This window comes from Hippocampus comes, unplaced genomic scaffold (genome assembly GCF_001891065.2).
Source record: "Hippocampus comes isolate QL1 unplaced genomic scaffold, H_comes_QL1_v1.1 scaffold246, whole genome shotgun sequence".
Classification (NCBI taxonomy): Eukaryota; Metazoa; Chordata; class Actinopteri; order Syngnathiformes; family Syngnathidae; genus Hippocampus; species Hippocampus comes.
This window is the reverse complement of record NW_017806220.1, coordinates 133,809-153,930: the sequence shown is the minus strand read 5'-3', so window position 1 is coordinate 153,930 and position 20,122 is coordinate 133,809. Positions and strand designations below refer to the sequence as shown.

At 44.9% G+C, this 20,122-nt stretch overlaps 2 protein-coding genes across 3 annotated transcripts; both read left to right on the top strand.

The window, feature by feature from the left end:
- Positions 1-193: 193 nt before the first annotated feature.
- On the top strand, positions 194-2,589 carry cnpy4 (canopy FGF signaling regulator 4). The gene is made up of 6 exons (XM_019856203.1): positions 194-359; positions 490-616; positions 836-932; positions 1,029-1,151; positions 2,205-2,322; positions 2,401-2,589. Exons 1-6 carry the CDS (start codon positions 266-268, stop codon positions 2,490-2,492), a joined length of 651 nt encoding a protein of 216 aa, XP_019711762.1. The 5' UTR covers positions 194-265; the 3' UTR covers positions 2,493-2,589.
- A 1,563-nt stretch (positions 2,590-4,152) lies between these two features.
- Positions 4,153-16,276, top strand: ntn5 (netrin 5). Of its 2 annotated transcripts, none has more exons than XM_019856201.1 (7): positions 4,153-4,455; positions 10,550-11,967; positions 12,713-12,901; positions 13,704-13,853; positions 14,443-14,493; positions 15,545-15,625; positions 15,702-16,276. In XM_019856201.1, the coding sequence occupies exons 1-7, from the start codon at positions 4,205-4,207 to the stop codon at positions 16,187-16,189; spliced, it is 2,628 nt and encodes an 875-aa protein (XP_019711760.1). In that variant the 5' UTR covers positions 4,153-4,204; the 3' UTR covers positions 16,190-16,276. The 2 variants fall into 2 exon arrangements, with proteins under 2 accessions (XP_019711760.1, XP_019711761.1); XM_019856202.1 differs by lacking the exon at positions 4,153-4,455 and adding an exon at positions 6,934-7,254.
- The last annotated feature ends 3,846 nt before the right edge of the window (positions 16,277-20,122 follow it).

The window sequence follows — 20,122 nt, the reverse complement described above, 5'->3', positions numbered from 1 at the left end:
GGGTAAAATTGCTACTAAAAATTTGCAAATCTAAGCTTTTTTAATTGTGTTTTATGAAAATACTGTAAGTTTCGATTGTAAGTCACGCAGTAATCGTTGTGAACAATAGATGGCAGTCACGCGCGCTATTACAGTTTGCAAACCGCCGTTAACCGAAAGAAGTAGTCGGCTCGTTTCTCTGCGCGTGCGCAGTTCAACCCCAGGGGCAGCCGATTGGGATGAGTAGTTCATCAGAGTGGATGCTGTGGTTTCGCCAACCACTGCGATGAAACTTATCACGATTGCAGCGTTTTCTTTGCTTTATTTCTACGCGTTTGTACGAGCAGACGACGACGCGAGACTACCGAATAAATGTGAAGGTGAGAAGATGCGGAATCCTTCGACAGCTACCGCTAAGTGGCGGTATTATACCATTTAAAAAAAAATCCTCTGTAAAATCCGCACTAGTCGCCAATTAGTTGTTATAACAAGTTTGCTCGCGTGCTCCAGTGTGCAAGTTTCTCACCGTGGAGCTTCAGGAAGCCCTGCGGAGAAGCGGCCTCTCCAAAGAAGTGCTGGAGGTGGGAGAAGTGCTGGACACCGGCAGGAGAAGAAAAACTATCAAGTACAACACTTCGTACGTCCAATCTTGCACTTCAAAATGTGGACAGCATGATGAAAGCAGATCAGTATTACTGTGAAATGCCTCGGGTGCCCTCATCAGAATCACAACCATCGTGAAATGGGAGCAGAATAATGAAACTCTGAGGTCTTATTATGAGTGGAAACATTTCCACACATGCTAAGAACATGAGAAATCACTTTTAAATGTGTTTTCCTTCATGGCTTTATCCAGGGAGACCCGTCTGATGGAGGCCATGGACAACATATGCGAGCGCATCCTGCAGTATAGCGTTCACGCGGAACGGCCAGGCAGCCTGCGTTACTCGAAGGTCACCAAGCTGTCGCTTCCTCAGAACCTCAGTTCCGATGTTTTCCTGTTCATTTGTGTGCGCATATCCCCATGACGCCCTCCACGTGTGCTGCAGGGTTCCAGCCAGACCATGACCACGCTGAAGAACCTGGTCCACAAAGGTGTCAAAGTGGATTTGGGCCTGCCGTACGAATTGTGGGACGAGCCCTCCGTCGAGGTGACAGACATGAAGAAACAGGTAGAAAAATCAATGCAAGGTGCCCGTAAAGTGTCTTTTGACAATGCAATATGCAAGTTTAGCGAAAGAGTGGACGAGGATGGGGTCAATGTTTTGAGCTAACATTATTAGCATTGCTGACAAGATGGCCAATGACAACGCGGACAAATTTGGGTAATGTGAACTTTGCAGATAGGGTAGACATGACAGAATGGATAGGTGACAGACATGAAGAAACAGGTAGAAAAATCAATGCAAGGTGCCCGTAAAGTGTCTTTTGGCAATTTATTAGAAAATCAAATGAATAGAACAGCATATGTGTGACAGTGTAATTGCATCATGTCAGTGTCAAGCTACCAATGTTTTTTTTTAATTATTATTAACTGCAGGCAGACAATATGTACACACACAGCAAAATATGCAAGTTTAGCGAAAGAGTGGACGAGGTAAATGTTTTGAGCTAACATTAACATTGCTGACAAGATGGCCAATGACAACATGGATAAATTTGGGTCATGTTAACATTGCAGATAGGGTAGACATGACAGAATGGACATTTTTTTGCTCATATTGTGGACCGTAACAGGATGGACATTTTTAGCTTGTGTTACCATGACTGAGAAGGTGGACAATTATGAGTTGGATATGTGTGGCTGATTTTAGCATTGTTGCCAAGGTGAACATTGGTGGACTTTTTTTTGCTGATATTAGGACGAAGGACAGTAACAGATTGGACACTTGTAACTAATGTTAGCATGACTGAGATGGTGGACAATGATGATCTGGACATTTATGGCTAATGTTAGCATTGCCGACAAGGTAGACATGACAGGATGGACATTTTTGTTGAATGTTAGCATTGCTATGAGGGTGGACATTTTTGGCTATTGTTAGCATAAATATTCTGAGCTAATGTTGGCATGCCAAAGGGGTGAACAATGACAGAGCGGACATTTAATGAGCACATGGTGGACATTCACTTACTACTGTGATTTTGACCCAAAAAAGAAACCCTCAACCCCATGTTCTACCAACTTTGTGATGACCCGTTGAGCTGTTGTGTGTCCCTCCAAGTGCGAGACCATGTTAGAGCAGTACGAGGAAGTGGTGGAGGTCTGGTACTTCCACCATCAGGACCAGAAGCTGGAGGACTTTCTGTGCGAGAGGCATGTTCTCGGAGCGGCCGAGAGAGGTCAGACACACCTCGGACCAATGATTCCGTCTTTTCTTCGGTCTGTGCAAATGCTCACGTGTGTTTTGTCTCGTGTAGAATGTCTCAATGAGGTGTGGAAGGGAGACCCCGCAAGCAGCAGAGGCGCCGAGGAGAACAGCGCAAAGACGAGACTTGCTGATGAACTGTGACCAGCAGAATAGCGGAGTGACGTTGAAATGGCACATCATCGTATATTTTGTGCTGGCTCCGCCCCTTGGTGCACTTATGACATGCTCCCTCAACTATTTCATGTCTTTGAACACTTTTTAGCTGATGTTTATAAACACCCGCAATATTTTGTGCTGGCTCCGCCCCTTGGTGCACTTATGACATGCTCCCTCAACTATTTCATGTCTATTAACACTTTTTAGCTGATGTTTATAAACACCCAATGCAATATGTACAGTTTTTACAGCTGAAATACATTCTTTTTAGAATTTTAAAAATCTTTTTATTTTCGTAAGAAACGACCTGTTTCTTCAGTTGGGTTGAATTTTTTTCCACTTGTTGAGCGCCACACTAGTCGTAACACAAACGGCCACAGGAGGGCGCCGCAAGCAAACAATCAAAGGCGCTTTCCTTGACTTGATTTAATAACGTTCCCCGAAATTAAACCTTGGTTCATTTTTTAAAGGAGACTTTAACCGCATCGTATTTCATTCCACAGCAGCAATAAAGTCAAGAAGTCAAATGATAAATAGTTTGCCGGTGACGTACAAAGAGCACGCTCTTCAATTTGTTCTGGTTATGCTCGCTGCGGTTCTGCAGAAGTCTGGCAAACCGAGCGCACCTGTCAGGGAGCACCTTCCCATCCGGGTCCAGCTCCAACTCGTGCTCGTTAGACTGAACCCCTCTCGAATCGTGATTGTTTGTGTAGCCTTATTGCACGTCTCCCGCATCCAAGCAAAGCATTCGTTAACGTGCACTGCAACTGCACAAACACGCACTGGCGCGGAGAAGAAGAAGAAGAAGACGAAGAAGAAGCACACCTGGGGAAACATTCCTCCAGGGGAGCAATCAATCAGTTTTATGGCTTTCTCGCGGGTGGAGGCGAGGGGGAACGCCGGGGGGGGGCTCCAATCAAATGTTCCCTCCCGACCTCGGTCTTACATTTCCATCTGTATCAGCTTTGCTTCACATCTGACAACCATCTTCTCGTGCACGCCGCCAATTAGCTTCCAATTCCACCGAGGGGCTAATTGGAGCAAAAAGTGAGCAGAACAGTAAGACCGACAGTAATATCATACATGAAAACATTTGTTTGAATGTGTTCTTTATTATTATTTATTGTTTTTGTTTTAGATTTTAATACGCTTGTAAAACCTTGTTATGAAAAGACGAACAATCAAACACACACCGCACAGTGAATCAAAGAATTTCGTCTATGAATACAAATGTATAAAATAGGTAAGAAACGGTGGTGTATTTTGATTAGCATTACAATGGTAATACACTGTGTTAAAAAAATAAATAAGTTGGGTCAACTCAAAATTTCGAGGCAACAAACTTTGATAAAATTGTAAGTTGGGCCAAACAACGAAATATTTTCAGTTCTGCCGCGGTGGAATTTGCTGTGCATTTCACAACAAAGAGTGACGAGTTTGTAGAACGGTCGTCCCTTGTTACGCCCCAACTTTAAGAACAATGCGCAAATTGTTTTGTAGCAAACAACCTGCCTGCTTTTTTACGTTAACAAACTTTGTAAAAAAAAAATATATATATTTTTTGAAATGGTTAAATGACTACTTCAGCACACCCCAAAAAATACAAGTTGTTATTTTTTACGTCTCCCAATGTGGAAATAGTACACAATATATAAAATGTATTTGTATCATCATGTGAATTTAAGATAATAAAACGAATGTACCAAATAAAACTGCTTTTCATAGACAGCACGGACTCGCCGTCAAGTTGTTTGGCCGCTGCGGTTGTTCTCCTTCCAACAGGTCGTCCTTCAGTGAATCTCACTCCTTCCTCCTGCTCCTCCTCCTCCTCCTCTTCCTTCCTTCCTTCTGCTTTCTCGGCCGGCCAGCAGACAGACACCGCGCGAGCCGAGGCTGGATGTGAGAGGACACTTTGGTGGGACAAGGACCATCTCGCAGGACGCACATGGTGAGCCTGCACGCACCTCGGCATTCTCATCGGTTTTATTCACTTTCTTTTATTTGACAAAACAGGTTAAGTCCTGCCTTTTTTTTCAACTAAAGCGTAGAAAAGGACAATTCTATAATTGAGTGGATTTATTACCTGACAATATTGACCATTTTATTTATCAGTTACAGCCACAAAAAACGTCTTAAAAATCAATTATTGTTTATGATGTATTTTAGATAGGCCCGATGGCGTATTTGTGAAACTTAAGGTGAATCAACGAGTTGTGCCGAATTGTTTCAACACAAATTTTTTTTTTTTTAATTCTTGAGACTGATGACTGAATAATCGCGAGCCATCAATATAAATTTCGTCTTCTGTAATGGCGCAGCTCTGTAAATATTATGCTTCCCGGAACCGATTGCGGCCAATGTGCGCCATTAGCAGCGCGGTAATTGACGCCATTAGACTTGTGTTGTTCTTGCCAAAATCGCTCCAAAGCAAGAATCGATAAAATCAATAAATACGTGGAAGAACTTAGCACGATATTACGCTTCGTGGAATTCCCTGCATTGTCATGAGGAATTAATGCGACGGAACGAGTCTTTATATGAGCTAATGAGCAAATAAATTACGCTGCTGTTGTGACCTCATCGAAAGAACATGTTTTATTATCTGTTGCCAGTAGGCGAGTGCAAAAGCCACCAAAGTCGTGATTTCATGAAGCCTTTTGAGAGGTCCGAGGAAGGATTCGTGCATGCAATTGAGTGAGGCCTTGGCAGACCTTCATTTTATTATTATTATTTTTTGCCTGTTTTGCTTTTTTGGATCTGACATAAAATGCATGTTTGTGTATGTTACTGACTCATGAATAAATCGTGTGGGCAGCATGTGGATTTAATTGACAGCGTCAACGCGCACGCGCGTACACACGCACACACACACACGTACACACGGGCGAGGGGGTGGGATTGACAGGAAGCTTGCTTTTAAATATCAACTGGGTGACATGTGGTATTCTTCCTCGAAAATGAAGCACTGCAGGCACTTCCAGTGGCAGATGGTTGCTTACCCAGTGGAATGGGGAAGGAACAATGTTTAAGTCAACGGAGGAGCTTCATTTAGTCAAAAGTAGTGCTTTGCAGGGGTGTTGGTGCCAAGGAACTGAGGTGGGTAGAGTGGCCAAAAATTGTTCTGAAGTTATAATACGGTTACTTAAAATAACATGAATACAATAAAAGTAAAAAAGTGTGCTCTAAATAATTAGTCAACTGCAAGTACAGTACTCAATTAAAAAAAAAAAAACGCTCAAAAACTGAGCGCTGCTGTTGTGACCTCATCGAAAGAACATGTTTTATTATCTGTTGCCAGTAGGCGAGTGCAAAAGCCACCAAAGTCGTGATTTCATGAAGCCTTTTGAGAGGTCCGAGGAAGGATTCGTGCATGCAATTGAGTGAGGCCTTGGCAGACCTTCATTTTATTATTATTATTTTTTGCCTGTTTTGCTTTTTTGGATCTGACATAAAATGCATGTTTGTGTATGTTACTGACTCATGAATAAATCTTGTGGGCAGCATGTGGATTTAATTGACAGCGTCAACGCGCACGCGCGTACACACGCACACACACACACGTACACACACACACGTACACGTTCAACTGCGTGCCTCATCTTTGGGATCACAGTGATTTCATTCCCATCTGTTTTTCAAGAGCAACATGTGAAGCCTCCATGGGAAGACTTCTGCCAACTTGTATGTATGGAATGGGGAAGGAACAATGTTTAAGTCAACGGAGGAGCTTCATTTAGTCAAAAGTAGTGCTTTGCAGGGGTGTTGGTGCCAAGGAACTGAGGTGGGTAGAGTGGCCAAAAATTGTTCTGAAGTTATAATACGGTTACTTAAAATAACATGAATACAATAAAAGTAAAAAAGTGTGCTCTAAATAATTAGTCAACTGCAAGTACAGTACTCAATTTAAAAAAAAAAAACGCTCAAAAACTGAGAAACTGTTTGCTTTTTTCGAACCACTTTTTTTCATAAGAGCATATCCATATATATTTATATATATGAAGTTATACAGAAATCAGAAATATATGCATATATATTGTATATAAGGACATACATTGTATTTCTATACATCTACATGTATCTATATAGATAGATATACAGATATGTCGATATATGATACCCAAAGCACCACATATTTCTGAAAATGTAAAAAAAAAAAAAAAAAAAAAAAAGACAAAAAAACGAATTAGTATTTCCTGGGTTACAGAAATAACACTGTCTGATTTGATTTTCCTTTGTTGCACTCCAAACCCTAAAGACAATAGGCTAAAGATACATACTGGGGCGCTAATCCACTTTGTGCCGCTTCCACCACTAAAATTAGATTATTACACCTAAAATGGAGCTGCTGGAATCTGCACTGTTTAGAATAACACACACACACACACACACACACACACACACACACACGCACACGCACACGCACACACACACACAGGTCAGGAATGTGGTTTGCGGAAAACAGGCTGCAGTGTTGTGTTTCTGAGGATATTTGCAAATTAAGAAAGGTGTCAGAATGGTTACATGCGCCAACAGGTGTGGTGCAGCGTGGTCGTCAGTGCCCGCTTGTTTCCCAAATCATGTCTTACACTCCGCAATTTTAGACTAACCACCAATAGCTTTCACTTCCAATCCGCCCCGGCCGCTGAAGGCCCATGACGAGGAATTTTGAAATGTGTGGGAGTCATCTGCTCACCAGAACGCACGCCAGACACGCTGGGGTGGCAAGCACGCCGGCGAGAGTTAACAGGTAACCAGACAAGAAAAAAAAAAAAAAGACACTCTTGCTTCATTAGTTTTCTAAATAAGAGATAAAGTATGCTTGCTTCAAACTATTTATTCATCACTGCAAGTTGAAGTTTGCTGCAAAACTGACACATAAAACAAGAGAATGAAAACACCAAGATGTTCAACAAAACCTATGTTATTTTGTCCGTTAGCTTTTTTTTCTGTTTTTGTCTGTCAGTTTAGCAAAAAGCCATTGAAGGGCTAATCCAAATGAGCATATATGACTGTAACTAGAAACCTACAAACAAGTGCTACTTTAACCGACATGGAAGAGTATCACGACCAACAAAAGAGAATATTCAAGCACCTGCACCAACTCGAAAATTCGCATTGATGTTATATTAATTATAAACCGACAAACTCTCATGTTACGTGATGGTAGCAGACCCAAAAAGCAGGCAGGAAGGAGAAGCAAGGTGGACTGAACAAAATGTATGAGCAAAAAAAAACACTTACTGGGGTGCAGTGGAAAAAAAAAAAACTAAATCCAAAACACAAAGTCTGGAAAAACTCAAATAAACCAAATTAACAAACAAACACCCTTGACAGTTAAACAAATCAACATGACAGCAGCAGAAGCAAACACCCATGACAGTAACACAACAATCCAACAAAGACTAACAGAACCCGGGGAACTAAATAGAAACAAACTGATGAGACAACAAGGAAGACCTGAAGACACTGAAGGTTCGAGGGAGCTGATTGGTTGACACAAGGGACCCGTATGACCAGAACAGGTGGAAACATAACACAAAAGCACACGAGGAAACAAAACTGAAACGAAACCAAACATAATCTTAAAAACAGAATCATGGCACAAACATACTACTTTAAGCCACACAGAGCTAAATCATTTCCACATAAGAGAATTAAACTATATTTAAAAAACAAAATGTTCATGTTTGCTGTCAATTGACAAATGTCCACTACCTTAATGCTAACATTCAATGTAAAAAGGCTTACATGTGCTCCTGGAAATTAGCATAAATTTGACAGCAATTATAAACCTTCAAACAAGTGGTACATTTAAGACACATGGAACAATATGACATTCAAGTAAAGAGTATTCAACTCTCTATATTTAAACACTGACACCTTCGACCACAGTGTGTTAACAAACGTCCACTAGCTTAATGCTAACACATAACGTAAACAGCATAGCCGTGTAAATGGGAATCACCTTAAATTTGACAGTAATTATAATCCTTCAAACAAGCGATATTTTTAAGCCACATGGAACAATATTACTTACAAGTAAAGAAAATTAAACTCTCTATATTTAAACACTGACACGTTCGACCACAGTGTGTTAACAAACGCCAACCAGCTTAATGCTAACATACAATGTAAAACGGCATAGCCGTGTCAATGGGAATCACCTTAAATTTGACAGTAATTATAAACCTTCAAACAAGTGTTACTTTAACGCAGACGGAGTGGTACAAAACAATTTGTGTTTTTATAAACCCAGCACTGTGGTGTCCAGGCTGTAAACAGGCCCCCTAGTTCGTCAGCACGTATTCTTGCCAGGCTCACATAGTTGGATCAGAAGATCACCCCCTGCAGTCGGAAATGGTGATGTCATCACGAGACAATTTGCAAAGTCTTACGCACGATTGTTCTTTGCGTTTCTTCCCTTTCATGGTTCAGTGTTTTTTTTTTTTGTTGTTTTTTTTTTTTTGTCTATACGACATAGACAGGTGCATGTCCTCGCCCCGATCGAACCCAGGCCCATTCCCCAGTGATCTCGCCTTTAGGGTTGGTCGATCCGCTTCCTGAGCCAGACCGTCCCTCAGGAAGCCTCATATTTTGCTTGCTAATTGAGCGGGATGACGAGGTGGGACAGGCTCTCTCAGCCTCCCGTCCTCTCCCGCCGCTTGGGTTTGCGCAGCCCACGCCGATCTTTGCTGTCAGTGTCAAACGCTTGTTAGGGCGCCATTAATCTCGCAGAGAGCGAAGGGGCCAGGTGACACATGAGCGAGGCCTGGCTTGGAAAATCAACCTCGAGGAGAAGCAAGGTGACGGCGCAAAGAAACTAAGAAGGGAAGATAATCTGAAGAGGAAGTCCGTTTTGGCGTTGATTGTTAGTTTTGACTGCGCTCCAAAAGTGACTCTCGAGTGGATAAAATCCTGACAGTTGGATGAATTACGCTCATGACCAGATGGAAGAGGCAGGAAGAGATTTGTTCACACTAGGGACAAAAACAATTCATGTTTGGGGCTCAAGCAAGATTTCCATCGATAAATCATTTCCTCACAAGGAGCGCTTGTGTTGTGCTTCCAAAAGATCTTGGGCACGCACACCTCAGCCCGAACGCTTGCCTGCAAACGGCGGCGGTTTGAAAAAGGAAGCGCCATCAATGGGATGGATACGCTCCAGTTTGGGGTCTGGCTCCAGCTGTCAGCCATATTTTTTGTTTTGGGGTCGTTTCAGACAATCGCAGCCCTCAAGCGCATGCACACCGGAGCAGTTTGGAGATGTCATTCGGGCTTCTGGGTGGGGGTGAAATTGCAGTGAGGCCGTCATGTATTTTGATGTGGACGTACGGCCCCTCGGTATCATGTTGACTTTTAAAAAATACCGGACAAAGAGACAGTATAGACCAGGGGTGTTCAACCTTTTTTTTTTTTTTTGGACCAAAAATCTACTATTCGATCAACCGACCTCCCGCGATCGACCAATCCGTTACCGTGTAGAGAGATTTTTGTCTCTTGATAAACACACTTGCTAAACCCCAGTGGAACGAAAAAAGACACCGTGGACAAGACAGTTATTGTCGTAAAAAATGTATATTTAGGCAAACTAAAGGAAAACACACAGATTATGAGAAAAAAACTGACTTCTGTCTGACTTCTACCGTCGCGTCGGCTAGGCTAACGTAGCTGCGGTCGTTGTTCCGTCTGACTTCTAGCGTCGTGTCGGCTTAGCTAACTTAGCTGCGGTCGTTGTTTAAAGAAGCTTCTCTTATCTGTGACGTGAGTTGCGTCGGCGCTGATTGGTTGAAACCAAAAGACGCGCGTGCGTACATGTTCGCGCACAGCAGAGACCAGCGGATTCTCGACTGCTGAGGTGCTCTTCACTCGAGTGGCGTCGCTACAACCGCACAGGCGCACACACTTACACACGCATGGCTTGTTTCTTTTTATTTTATTTTATTTTATTTTTTTACCAAAGACGATAAAAGACTACTTTCACCAAACTGGTGCCTCTCGTGCAATGTTTTCTAATGTCTTTTTTTTTTTTTTGTCCTCCACAGGCTGGATGACAAAATGGTCCGGGCCTTTTCCCTTCCCCCTTCGACCTCTCCCTTCCTCGCTTTCCTTCTCCTTTATTTACTTCCTCGGCCTCTACTATTCTCCCCGCTGTCCCACGTCCCACTGAGTTGGACTTCGCCTCACGATCCCTGCTACCACCCAGACGGCCGTCCTCGCCACTGTCTGTCCGAGTTCATCAACGCCGCCTACGGCGTCCCGGTCAACGCCAGCCGCTCCGTCCGAGGCGTCGAATTTGACGGCAATGTCACCACCTTGACGGACCTTCACAATCCTCACAACCTCACCTGTTGGCAGGCTGAAGGGGGTCAGGACAGCGGGGACTGGGTCCTCACCGTGCCCCTGGGTCGCCGCTTTGAAATCACCTACATTAGTCTGCAGTTCTGCTACCATGGGGAGCCATCGGACCCGATCTCAATCTCCATCTTCAAGTCCATGGACTACAGACACAGTTGGAGACCGATGCAACATTATTCCAACGACTGCTTTGGGGATTTTGGACTTCCCTCCCAGACGGTGGCCCGGACCAGACACCAGGAAACGGAACCGCTATGCTCTGATCCTCGGCCCTTGCAGAGGCAGCGGGGCGGTACGGTGCTGGCCTTCTCAGCCCTTGACGGACGCCCGTCCTCTCCTGATTTTGACTACAGTCCCACATTGCAAGACTGGGTGACAGCTACAGATATCCGCGTGGTTTTCCACCGAGCATCCGCAAACACAAAACTGAGCTCAGGCAAGAAGAAGGACAGCTGGACGGAGGAGGGACCAGTTATCGCCCTCCCGAGGTTGAGTTCAGGCTATGCTGCAGATCCGATTCGCAACACAGATAACATGCTGTCCTTTTTAAACAGGGCCACAAAAAACTCTGAAATGAGCATCCGGAAGAAAGCAGACAAGCTTCGAGGGAGAGGTCATCACAAGGTTGGAAACAACGTGACCATCAAGGAAAGCGCGGACACTTTCAGCTTGGATGATTCCTCCAAAAAGGCCGCGAGAGCTCGAAAGCTCGGTCGTAAGAAGGACGGCGAGGAGTGGCTCCTTTGTCCCAACGGCGACTGCAACTGGACCGTGGAGGGACGCCACAGAGGCTCCAAGGGACGAGAACTGAGAAAGCGAAGAAACAACCAGCCCAATACCCGGCAACCCACCAGAAACCTCCAGGCGGCACCACAAGCAACCCCGACCGCAGCCTCCCCGCCCCCTTTGGTCCTCTCGGACCTGCAGGTAGGGGGTCGGTGCAAATGCAACGGACATGCTTCCAAGTGTCGACGTGACGACGCGGGGCGGGCCGTGTGCGTCTGCGAGCATCACACGGCTGGCCCAGATTGTGATGTCTGCGAGGATTTCTACTTTGACAGACCCTGGCATCGGGCCACGCCCACGCACCCCAATCCTTGTGTGGGTGAGTCACAGCTGGCCGTCATTGCAATACGGTGAATCCCTGTTTGCCATGCTGCACCTATACATTCATTTTAGGTTCTTAAAAAAACATTTCAAGTGTTCCCTCTGAACATGTGTGATGTCACTAGTAGCACATCAGAGCACAAGAGAATGAAAATCCCACAATTTTTTTCTTTTTTTTTTTTTTTTTGCTCGAAAGAGGGTGTAAAAAACAGAATGTCCAAAGTTCGGGATCATTTCAACATTTAAAAAAGACGCTAAAGTGCAATGTGTCTACTGCAAACATTAGCATAGCTCAGTTATCTTATTGAATATAGCCTATCACTGCTGGTTAGAAAGAACTGTAATCCCTTCACAGGTGGTCAAATATATACACAGACGCCGGCGCACTTGCAATTGCGCCGTTGAACAAACGGTAACAAAATAATCTCTCCTGACGCCCGGAGGCCGGCTAACAATTAGCCACTTGAAAGCCAGCTGCTCACCTTAGCCAACGACAGCCAACTCTGCACTCTTATTCTCTGACGTGCACGTCGCTCAACACGTCATGCCCTGCCTAATAAAGCGACAAGTCACAAATGCTACAGTGCAGAACCGCCACGGTATGTGAACTGGAATACAGTAGCGGAACACGGTTTTGGCATACTGTTGTATCTTTGACTAATACTGTATTGTGACAGCATCAACGACCTAAATCGGTGACTCAAAAATAAAAAAGCAATTCCACGCATTTGCCCCTTCTACAGCATGCGAGTGTAACGGCCACTCCAACAAGTGCCGCTTCAGCATGGAGGTGTTCCAGCAGTCTGGACGGCGCAGCGGCGGCGTGTGCCTCAAGTGTCGCCACCACACCGCCGGACGCCACTGCCAGTACTGCCACAACGGGTACACCCGGGACCAAAGCAAGCCGCTGCACCACCGCAAAGCCTGCCAACGTCAGTCGCGACAAAACGTGCATGCGTGTGTATGAATGTGTGTTGGATTTTTACGGGATGAAATGTGAAGGAGTGTGTGTTATGGGCTGGCTACACTTGTGAGAGCGTCCAGCTATTCAGGACACAGGTCCAAAGTGGTTGTCACCGATTGACGTTCTCGACTCACGTCTATCCATCCATCCATTTTCCGATCCGCTTTATACTCACACGGGTTGGAGCCTATCCCAGCTGTCTTCGGGCAGTAGGTGGGGGACATCCTGAACCGGTTGCCAGCCAATCTCAGGGCAAACAGAGACGAACAACCATCTGCGCTCACATCACACCTCGGGACAATTTAGAGTGTTCACTCAGCCTGCCATGCATGTTTTTTGGAATGTTGGAGAAAACCGGGGTACCCGGAGAAAACCCACACAGGCACGGAGAGAACATGCAAACTCCACACAGGAAGGCCGGAGATCGAACCCACGACCTCTGCACTGTGAGGTCGACGCGGTAACCACTGGACCACTGTGCTGTTGAAATAGCTTCCTGGGCAGAATTACACATTGCATTCAAATTAATCGGAGTCATACTGAGATTTAATTGTTCTGCCTGTCATTAGCATAGCAGAGGAACAAAGATTTACTGAAAACCACACAGCAATTTGTGGCGGAAGCATGAACCCTCCTTGCGATTCTATGTTGTTTCACCGCTATAACCAGACCACAGAGGGCTGACCATGATTATAATACGATCTGCAATGAAAACATTCTCGACATCCGGAGTCTGAATGATAATTTCTCCTGGTTATTTCCTCCCCCAGCTTGTCAGTGCCATCCTCTGGGAGCGGTGGGCCGCTGGTGTAACCACACGTCGGGTCAGTGCCTGTGCCGACAAGGAGTGACCGGCCTCAGGTGCAACCGCTGCGCCCGTGGATACAAACAGGGCACGTCGCCTTTGCGTCCGTGCGTCCGTAAGTCGATCCAAACGCTGTCCGCCGACCAAAACTTGGGATCACCTGTCGCAGGGATCAAAAGAGACCCAGACTCATAACTCTGACAGTGAAAGCTCCGCGTGAAAGAAAACTTTGTTTGTTTTTCCTGCCAGACCAGACTAAGTATAGCGTCCATTAGCCTCCTGCGGGGCATTTAACTGCGTGCCTTTTCGTAACTTAAATGACCTCACTTGTCATGACCAACAACTGACACAAAACCATAATGTTCAACCAAAGCATGTCAAAACAAAAGTCGGCTAGCTTAATGCTAACGTAATGCGAAACACCATCGAGGGGAGAGTTAGCGATTTGAAAGGGGATGTTTCATATCACATGCCTACTTTTGACAGAAAGGACCAAACCGGGTATGGTGGCAAATGTTTGTACTTTTACAAGAGGTCTGGACAATGTATAAATGGACGGCAGGCAATTTCTTCACGCTCTGGCCTTACTGAATAAGTCAACATTCGCGGGAAGATTTGTTGGTCGTTAAAAAAAAAAAAAAAAAAAAAAAAAAAAGACCACACGCATGTCTTCATCAAGTGTTTCACACCATTTTTGATTGCAGGGATTCAAGAGGTTGCTCCAACTCCGGTCTTTCAGCCCCAGTACAGCATCGGTGAGTCATAGCGCAACACACTTTTGAAGATGTTACTTTGTGCCTGTTCTTGCCTTCTCACTCGCACAGTTTTCCAAGCCATATGTTCTACTCGTAGTTGATACACACTCCAAAACTGAGCCACCAAAGAAAAGTCAGCAAAATATGATATATTTAAACACCAAAATGATGAACTACCGCTAGCTTAATGCTAACATAACACGGCTCAAGGAAACGAGCATAGCTGTTGTAATTAGGAATACCACATATGTCAGTCTGAGGACGCGTACTTTCATTTGGGTACTCCCCGATACTGATAATGGTACTCGGTACTCGTGGTAGCATACCGATACTACACACCAATTTCACTTGACATATACCGTACTTTCCGAAACAACTACAATTAAGAGTAAATTCTTCTAATCTCTAATTGGATGACGTGACCGGACCCCAAGTGGCCCAAGACTCTTCTGGAATGTGCGTCCACTGCTCAGCAAGGTCAACTGTTGGTCACAGGATACTGTGATGACAAATTGAAGCCGCCACATTTTCAGTAATGAGACGGCCTGTATGTTGTGTTCATGTTGTCCCTCGCCAGTGATAGTTAGGGATTTGATACCTGGTCCTTTATTGTGGTCTGAATCCATCTGTCGCAATTATATAAACCATCGATAGTGAAAAAAAATAAAAACATGACAAAAGCATCAAACGTTTGAGAGAATTTTTTTTTTTTTTTTTTTTTTGCTAGTTGAACAATTTTCTTCTGACCAACCAATCACAGGCGATTATTGTGGGAGGTGAATTTAACCCTTTCAGGGACAGCGGTGACTACAGTGGACAGATTATCGTGTTATCAGGTTACAGACTGCATGAAAGGGTTAAAATCTTGAAGAAACGTTCCCGTTACTAAGATAGTTGAAGATACGCAGGTCAGGGCTTGTGATTCTGAAGGCCTTAGGAAGATTAGATTGACATGGCAAGTTGGCAAATTCTGACCGGACAAAAAGATCGAACATCCACAAGTACTGGATCAACGCAGCCGATAGAAATGCTACCATCTGCCCCCCCACAGATGAGGAGTGTGTGTCCCACTGCCAGCCTTCGCAGGTGAAAGTCAGGATGAACTTGGACACGTACTGCCGCAAGGACTACGGTTGGTTGCTTCATTTGATTTCATTTGGTTGCCTCGACTTGGTGAAAAAGTGACAAATAGCCTTTGCGTGTGTTAGTGCTGAAGGTGCAGGTGAGAGGGATGGAGCGTTCGGGTCCCTGGTGGCAGTTTTCCATCTCGGTCCAAGTCGTCTTCCGCACGGGATCCCCCACCCACATCCGCAGAGGCCCCCAATCCCTTTGGGTCCCCGATCGGGACCTGGCCTGCGGATGCCCCGCCCTCCACGTGGGCCGGACCTTTCTGCTGATTGGCGCCAACGAGGGCGAGAGAGGCTGGGCGCCGGACGAGAGGAGGCTGGTGGCCGACCGCTCCACGTTGGCTCTCCAGTGGCGGGAACACTGGAGCCCCAAGCTGAGAGGCTTTCGCGGGCAGGACAAGAGGGGGCGCTGTGCTGACCGACCCCTTCACCAGCAAAGCAAGCCCTTAGAGTCTCAGACGGGATACATCCCGCCTCACCTGCTGGCTGACACGGACGGCGGAAACTCGGCGAGCGAGGTCTCGACCTCGTCGCCACAACACAGGGTCACCCAGGCTCTCAAAGCATGAAGCCTTAATTTGCTTTTTTTTTTTTTTAATGCTTTTTGCTTTACCACTATGCCTTCATGTTCTTGTCATAAAATTATTTTATTTGAATTCTTTGCTCTGTATTTATTGTTATCGTAGTTATTGCAAATTTAAAACGAAAGAGGAGAGCGGTGATGGCTGGATTCGGAATCATTCGCTCATTCTCTACTCTATTTATCGACCCTGTCAAGTGAATTGAAAACATTCGGGTCTGAGTAAATTATACAAGGTAATTCCTGAAAACATGATAAAAGACTCAAAACTTTGTACTTCTCAATTTTTGAGATGTTGCTCTCAAGGGGTTTTCCATGACCTCCAGAAGTGATGTAAAAATGTCTCCAACCGTCAATGTATCTTCATTCGCTTTAGAGTGAATCGTTGTTGGCTGTGAGTGCATGCACTTAATGCAGAGAAAGGTAGAAGTGCATGGATGCCGACATTTTTTTTCTCTTCCAAATTAACAGCCTGTTTGTTTCCTAGGCTTCACAAGCACGTGGTATCTTTAGAGCGCCTCATTGTTGGCCATGAGTGCATGCATGTCATGGAAAAAGGGCGGAAAACTGGTGCCCATTTATTTATCTTTTTATCAGTCTGACGTGACAGCCAGTGTACGGTGAAGGGCTCCAGACTTTAGAGCGCCTCATTGTCCTCCTGGGGTGTGATGTGGTACATTTTATTTTTGAAACCAACTTCAATCAAGCCCGTATTTAGATATACACGTGTAACCTGCCGATACGGCGATTGCTTTCATTTGGGGAGCGAAAACATAATCGCCCGGTGTTCATGTGCATGTGTGTGCGTGTGTTACACATGGAGACAGATGGGAGAGCTCCTATTTGTGTGGCAGCCATGTTTTGGAAGAGGTGACTGCTGATTGGCTTCCTGGTCATTGGCAGGAAGCAACAAAATGCATATGGGTCAGTGTGTGCACAAGCATGTCTGAGAGGCAAACTATCTGCCCTTCACAGAGTGTGCGCGTGTGTGTGTGTGTGTGTGTGTGTGTGTGTGTGTGTGTGTGTGTGTGTGTGTGTGTGTGTGTGTGCGCGCGAGCACCTGCCACACTGGGCCTGCAGGAAGCACCTGTCAGCGGTCGTCTCCCCTCGGCAGCGCCTGACGACATGAGCGTTTGATCCCCCCCAAAGTCCCCGAAGGCACACACTTACACAGACACTAACAGACAACTTAAGCCCGGCTGGCGCGGACCGTGCACGGCCATGTTGTTCACGCGTCTCCCCACGCACAAACAACCACCCGTTCAAAAGAAGGACACTCATAGAAGAAGCCGCATTGTGTGGTCATGTATGTCATCAGACGTTTAGAATCCATAATCATCGAAGACGAATATTTCATTCAAGTTTTTTTTTTTTTTTTAAAGGCTGTACATAAATCCAAACAGAAAGTAGGACAATTCAACATAATGTAACCAAAATGGGGATGACTGTATATGCTCCCTCATACGTGTTCCAGTTAAGATGTGATGTGAGAAGCAGCTTTTTGAACCACCCGGCGATGTTTGTTTCAATCCAAACCGAGCTGGATGCAGTTGTAAATTTGCTTCCATTTCATAGTGTCGTCATTTTCTATTCCATTATTCTTGACTTCCTTATATGGTTTCACAGTCATAACGGCCCTCCAAGGGAACCGGTAACTATAATGTGGCCCGTGACAAAAATGAGTCTGACACACCTGCTGTGAACGTTCAAGCGAGCGAGCATCACAAAAGGAAAATATTGCGCAGTGCGGTTGACAGATTGAGATGGCATTTGTTCAGGAGTCCGACGGCGTGTGCATAAAATCTGTTTCACTTTTAATGTTGCATCAAGGTCAAAGCAGATTTTTTTGGGGGAGTTGCCTAACACCCTGGGCTTCTGTTAACCTGAGAGGGCGAGGGTCAATCCCCCCGCCATCCGTGGAACCGCATGCCTTCCGTGTGGACACGCCGCCTTCGCGGCAACACAATCTTGCTCAGATTAGGACTAATGGAAAGCAGCCAGGCCTCGTCACAACATTCGGCCGTCGTTTTCATTCAGCTTGTGGGAACAACCGACATTTTTTTTGTTTTCTCAAGTCAGAGCACTATGCATGTTTTTTTTTTTCTGTTGTGTGGTGTCATAAAAAAAAAACATTTCCTGTTTGTAATTGACTGAGTGTTTTATGACACTGGTGAAATAATTTGCATTTGCATAAAAGAATGAGGAGATGCGTTGTTAAGTTTTACTTGTTGATGGCCTGGTTTCGGTTCGGCGTCGCTTGTCTGCGGGCTTCACATTCAAGTGGACTTGTGTGATTTATAACAGCAGAAGCACCAAAGTGACAAAGTTTTTTTTTTGTTAGTGTTTTTTTTTTTGCTTTTATTTGAAGTTGTTTGAATTGGGCGAAGTGGGGGCAGCCATCAAAAGAAGAAAGGCTCAAGGAGAGGGGGAGCGGGTAACACTAACCCACCACGTCCAGGTGGTGGAGGAGTAGAACGGTATTGTGTGTGTGTGTGCGTGTGCGTGTGTGTGTGTGTGTGTGTGTGTGTGTGTGTGTGTGTGTGTGTGTGTGTGTGTTACGATGAACTCTTGTCTAGTTTGATTTGAACCGAAACCAATGCGATTTCAGGGTCCAGGGGGTGACCTTTGACCCTTTGGCCAACATGTGCAAAGTCTGATTTCAACATAAAAACATTTCACGTATGCACAGGAATCAAATCAAATCAAATCATATAAGTTGGCGGAATTCAAGTATGACGAGGCCTTGAAATAGAATTTAAAAAGGTAAAAATTCAGCTCATTTGCCCAACTCCCATTTTGGACATCTTTTCGTTCTTATTGTATATTGTTGGATGTGTGTCTTCTTCCAAATGATCACACAGTTGTCTCACAGATGGTGGTCTGGCATGTGGGTGGTCTCATGGTCAGTGTCTGTGTCATGTGGCAGAAAGATTTTACGCTGCAGGTAGCGCGCATGTGTGCACGCACACACACACACACACACACACACACACACACACACACACACACACACACACACGCACACACACACACACACACACACACACACTGGACACGAGGCAGTCTCATGACGCTAAATTATGTTTTTTCCTCTGGTCGATTATGAAAAAAATAGCGCACAAAAATGCCTTTTTTAAGAATGTTAGGATTTAAATGGTTGAATGATGCGCTGTGATGTTTTTTCACATTTGAAAATATTTGATCAAATACATTTTGGTGCAAGTCACTTCTACATAATTTATTCGGGTTTTATTGCAGGAATAATATAGCTGAAGCGTAAAAGCCTGCTCCCCGAAATTACGACGTTTTTTTTTTTCTTTTTACTTCAGCAGTGTGCATTATTGTGGCTCAAGAGGATATGAAACCATGGTGCACCCCAAGCTCCAACATGAGCCCCTGTGTCTTTTTAAAGCTACAGCTCAGATCCGGTGTCACTTTTAGTGTGGCTGATCATCTTTGAAGCTGCAGTTGAAAGTCTGGGCGTCTAGACAAGTCTATTCTGTGCTTTTCGGGCTACCGACATGAGGTGTCATTGTGAACTCAACATCTGTCCATGGAAAACATAGGCAATGTTAAAAAAATGCACATCATTTTTCTCTTCATAGAGATGCTACCATGTTACAAACAAGCATATAAACCAAACAGGACACCCTCACAAGGTCGCAGTCATAACAGAAAAACAGAGTGTCATCACCTGAGGTGTTTTATTGGAAGAAGCACAGGTGCAAGCATTCAGGTGGTCATCATCTCTTCCATCTGTGCTTGATGGAAACGGTACGTGAATGCACCTAATCAGTGACACAAAGTCTGCAGAAATTCTTAAAACATTCATACAAACAAAAAATTAAGATAGATAGATACATAGATCTATCACACACACACACACACACACACACACACACACACACACACACACACACAC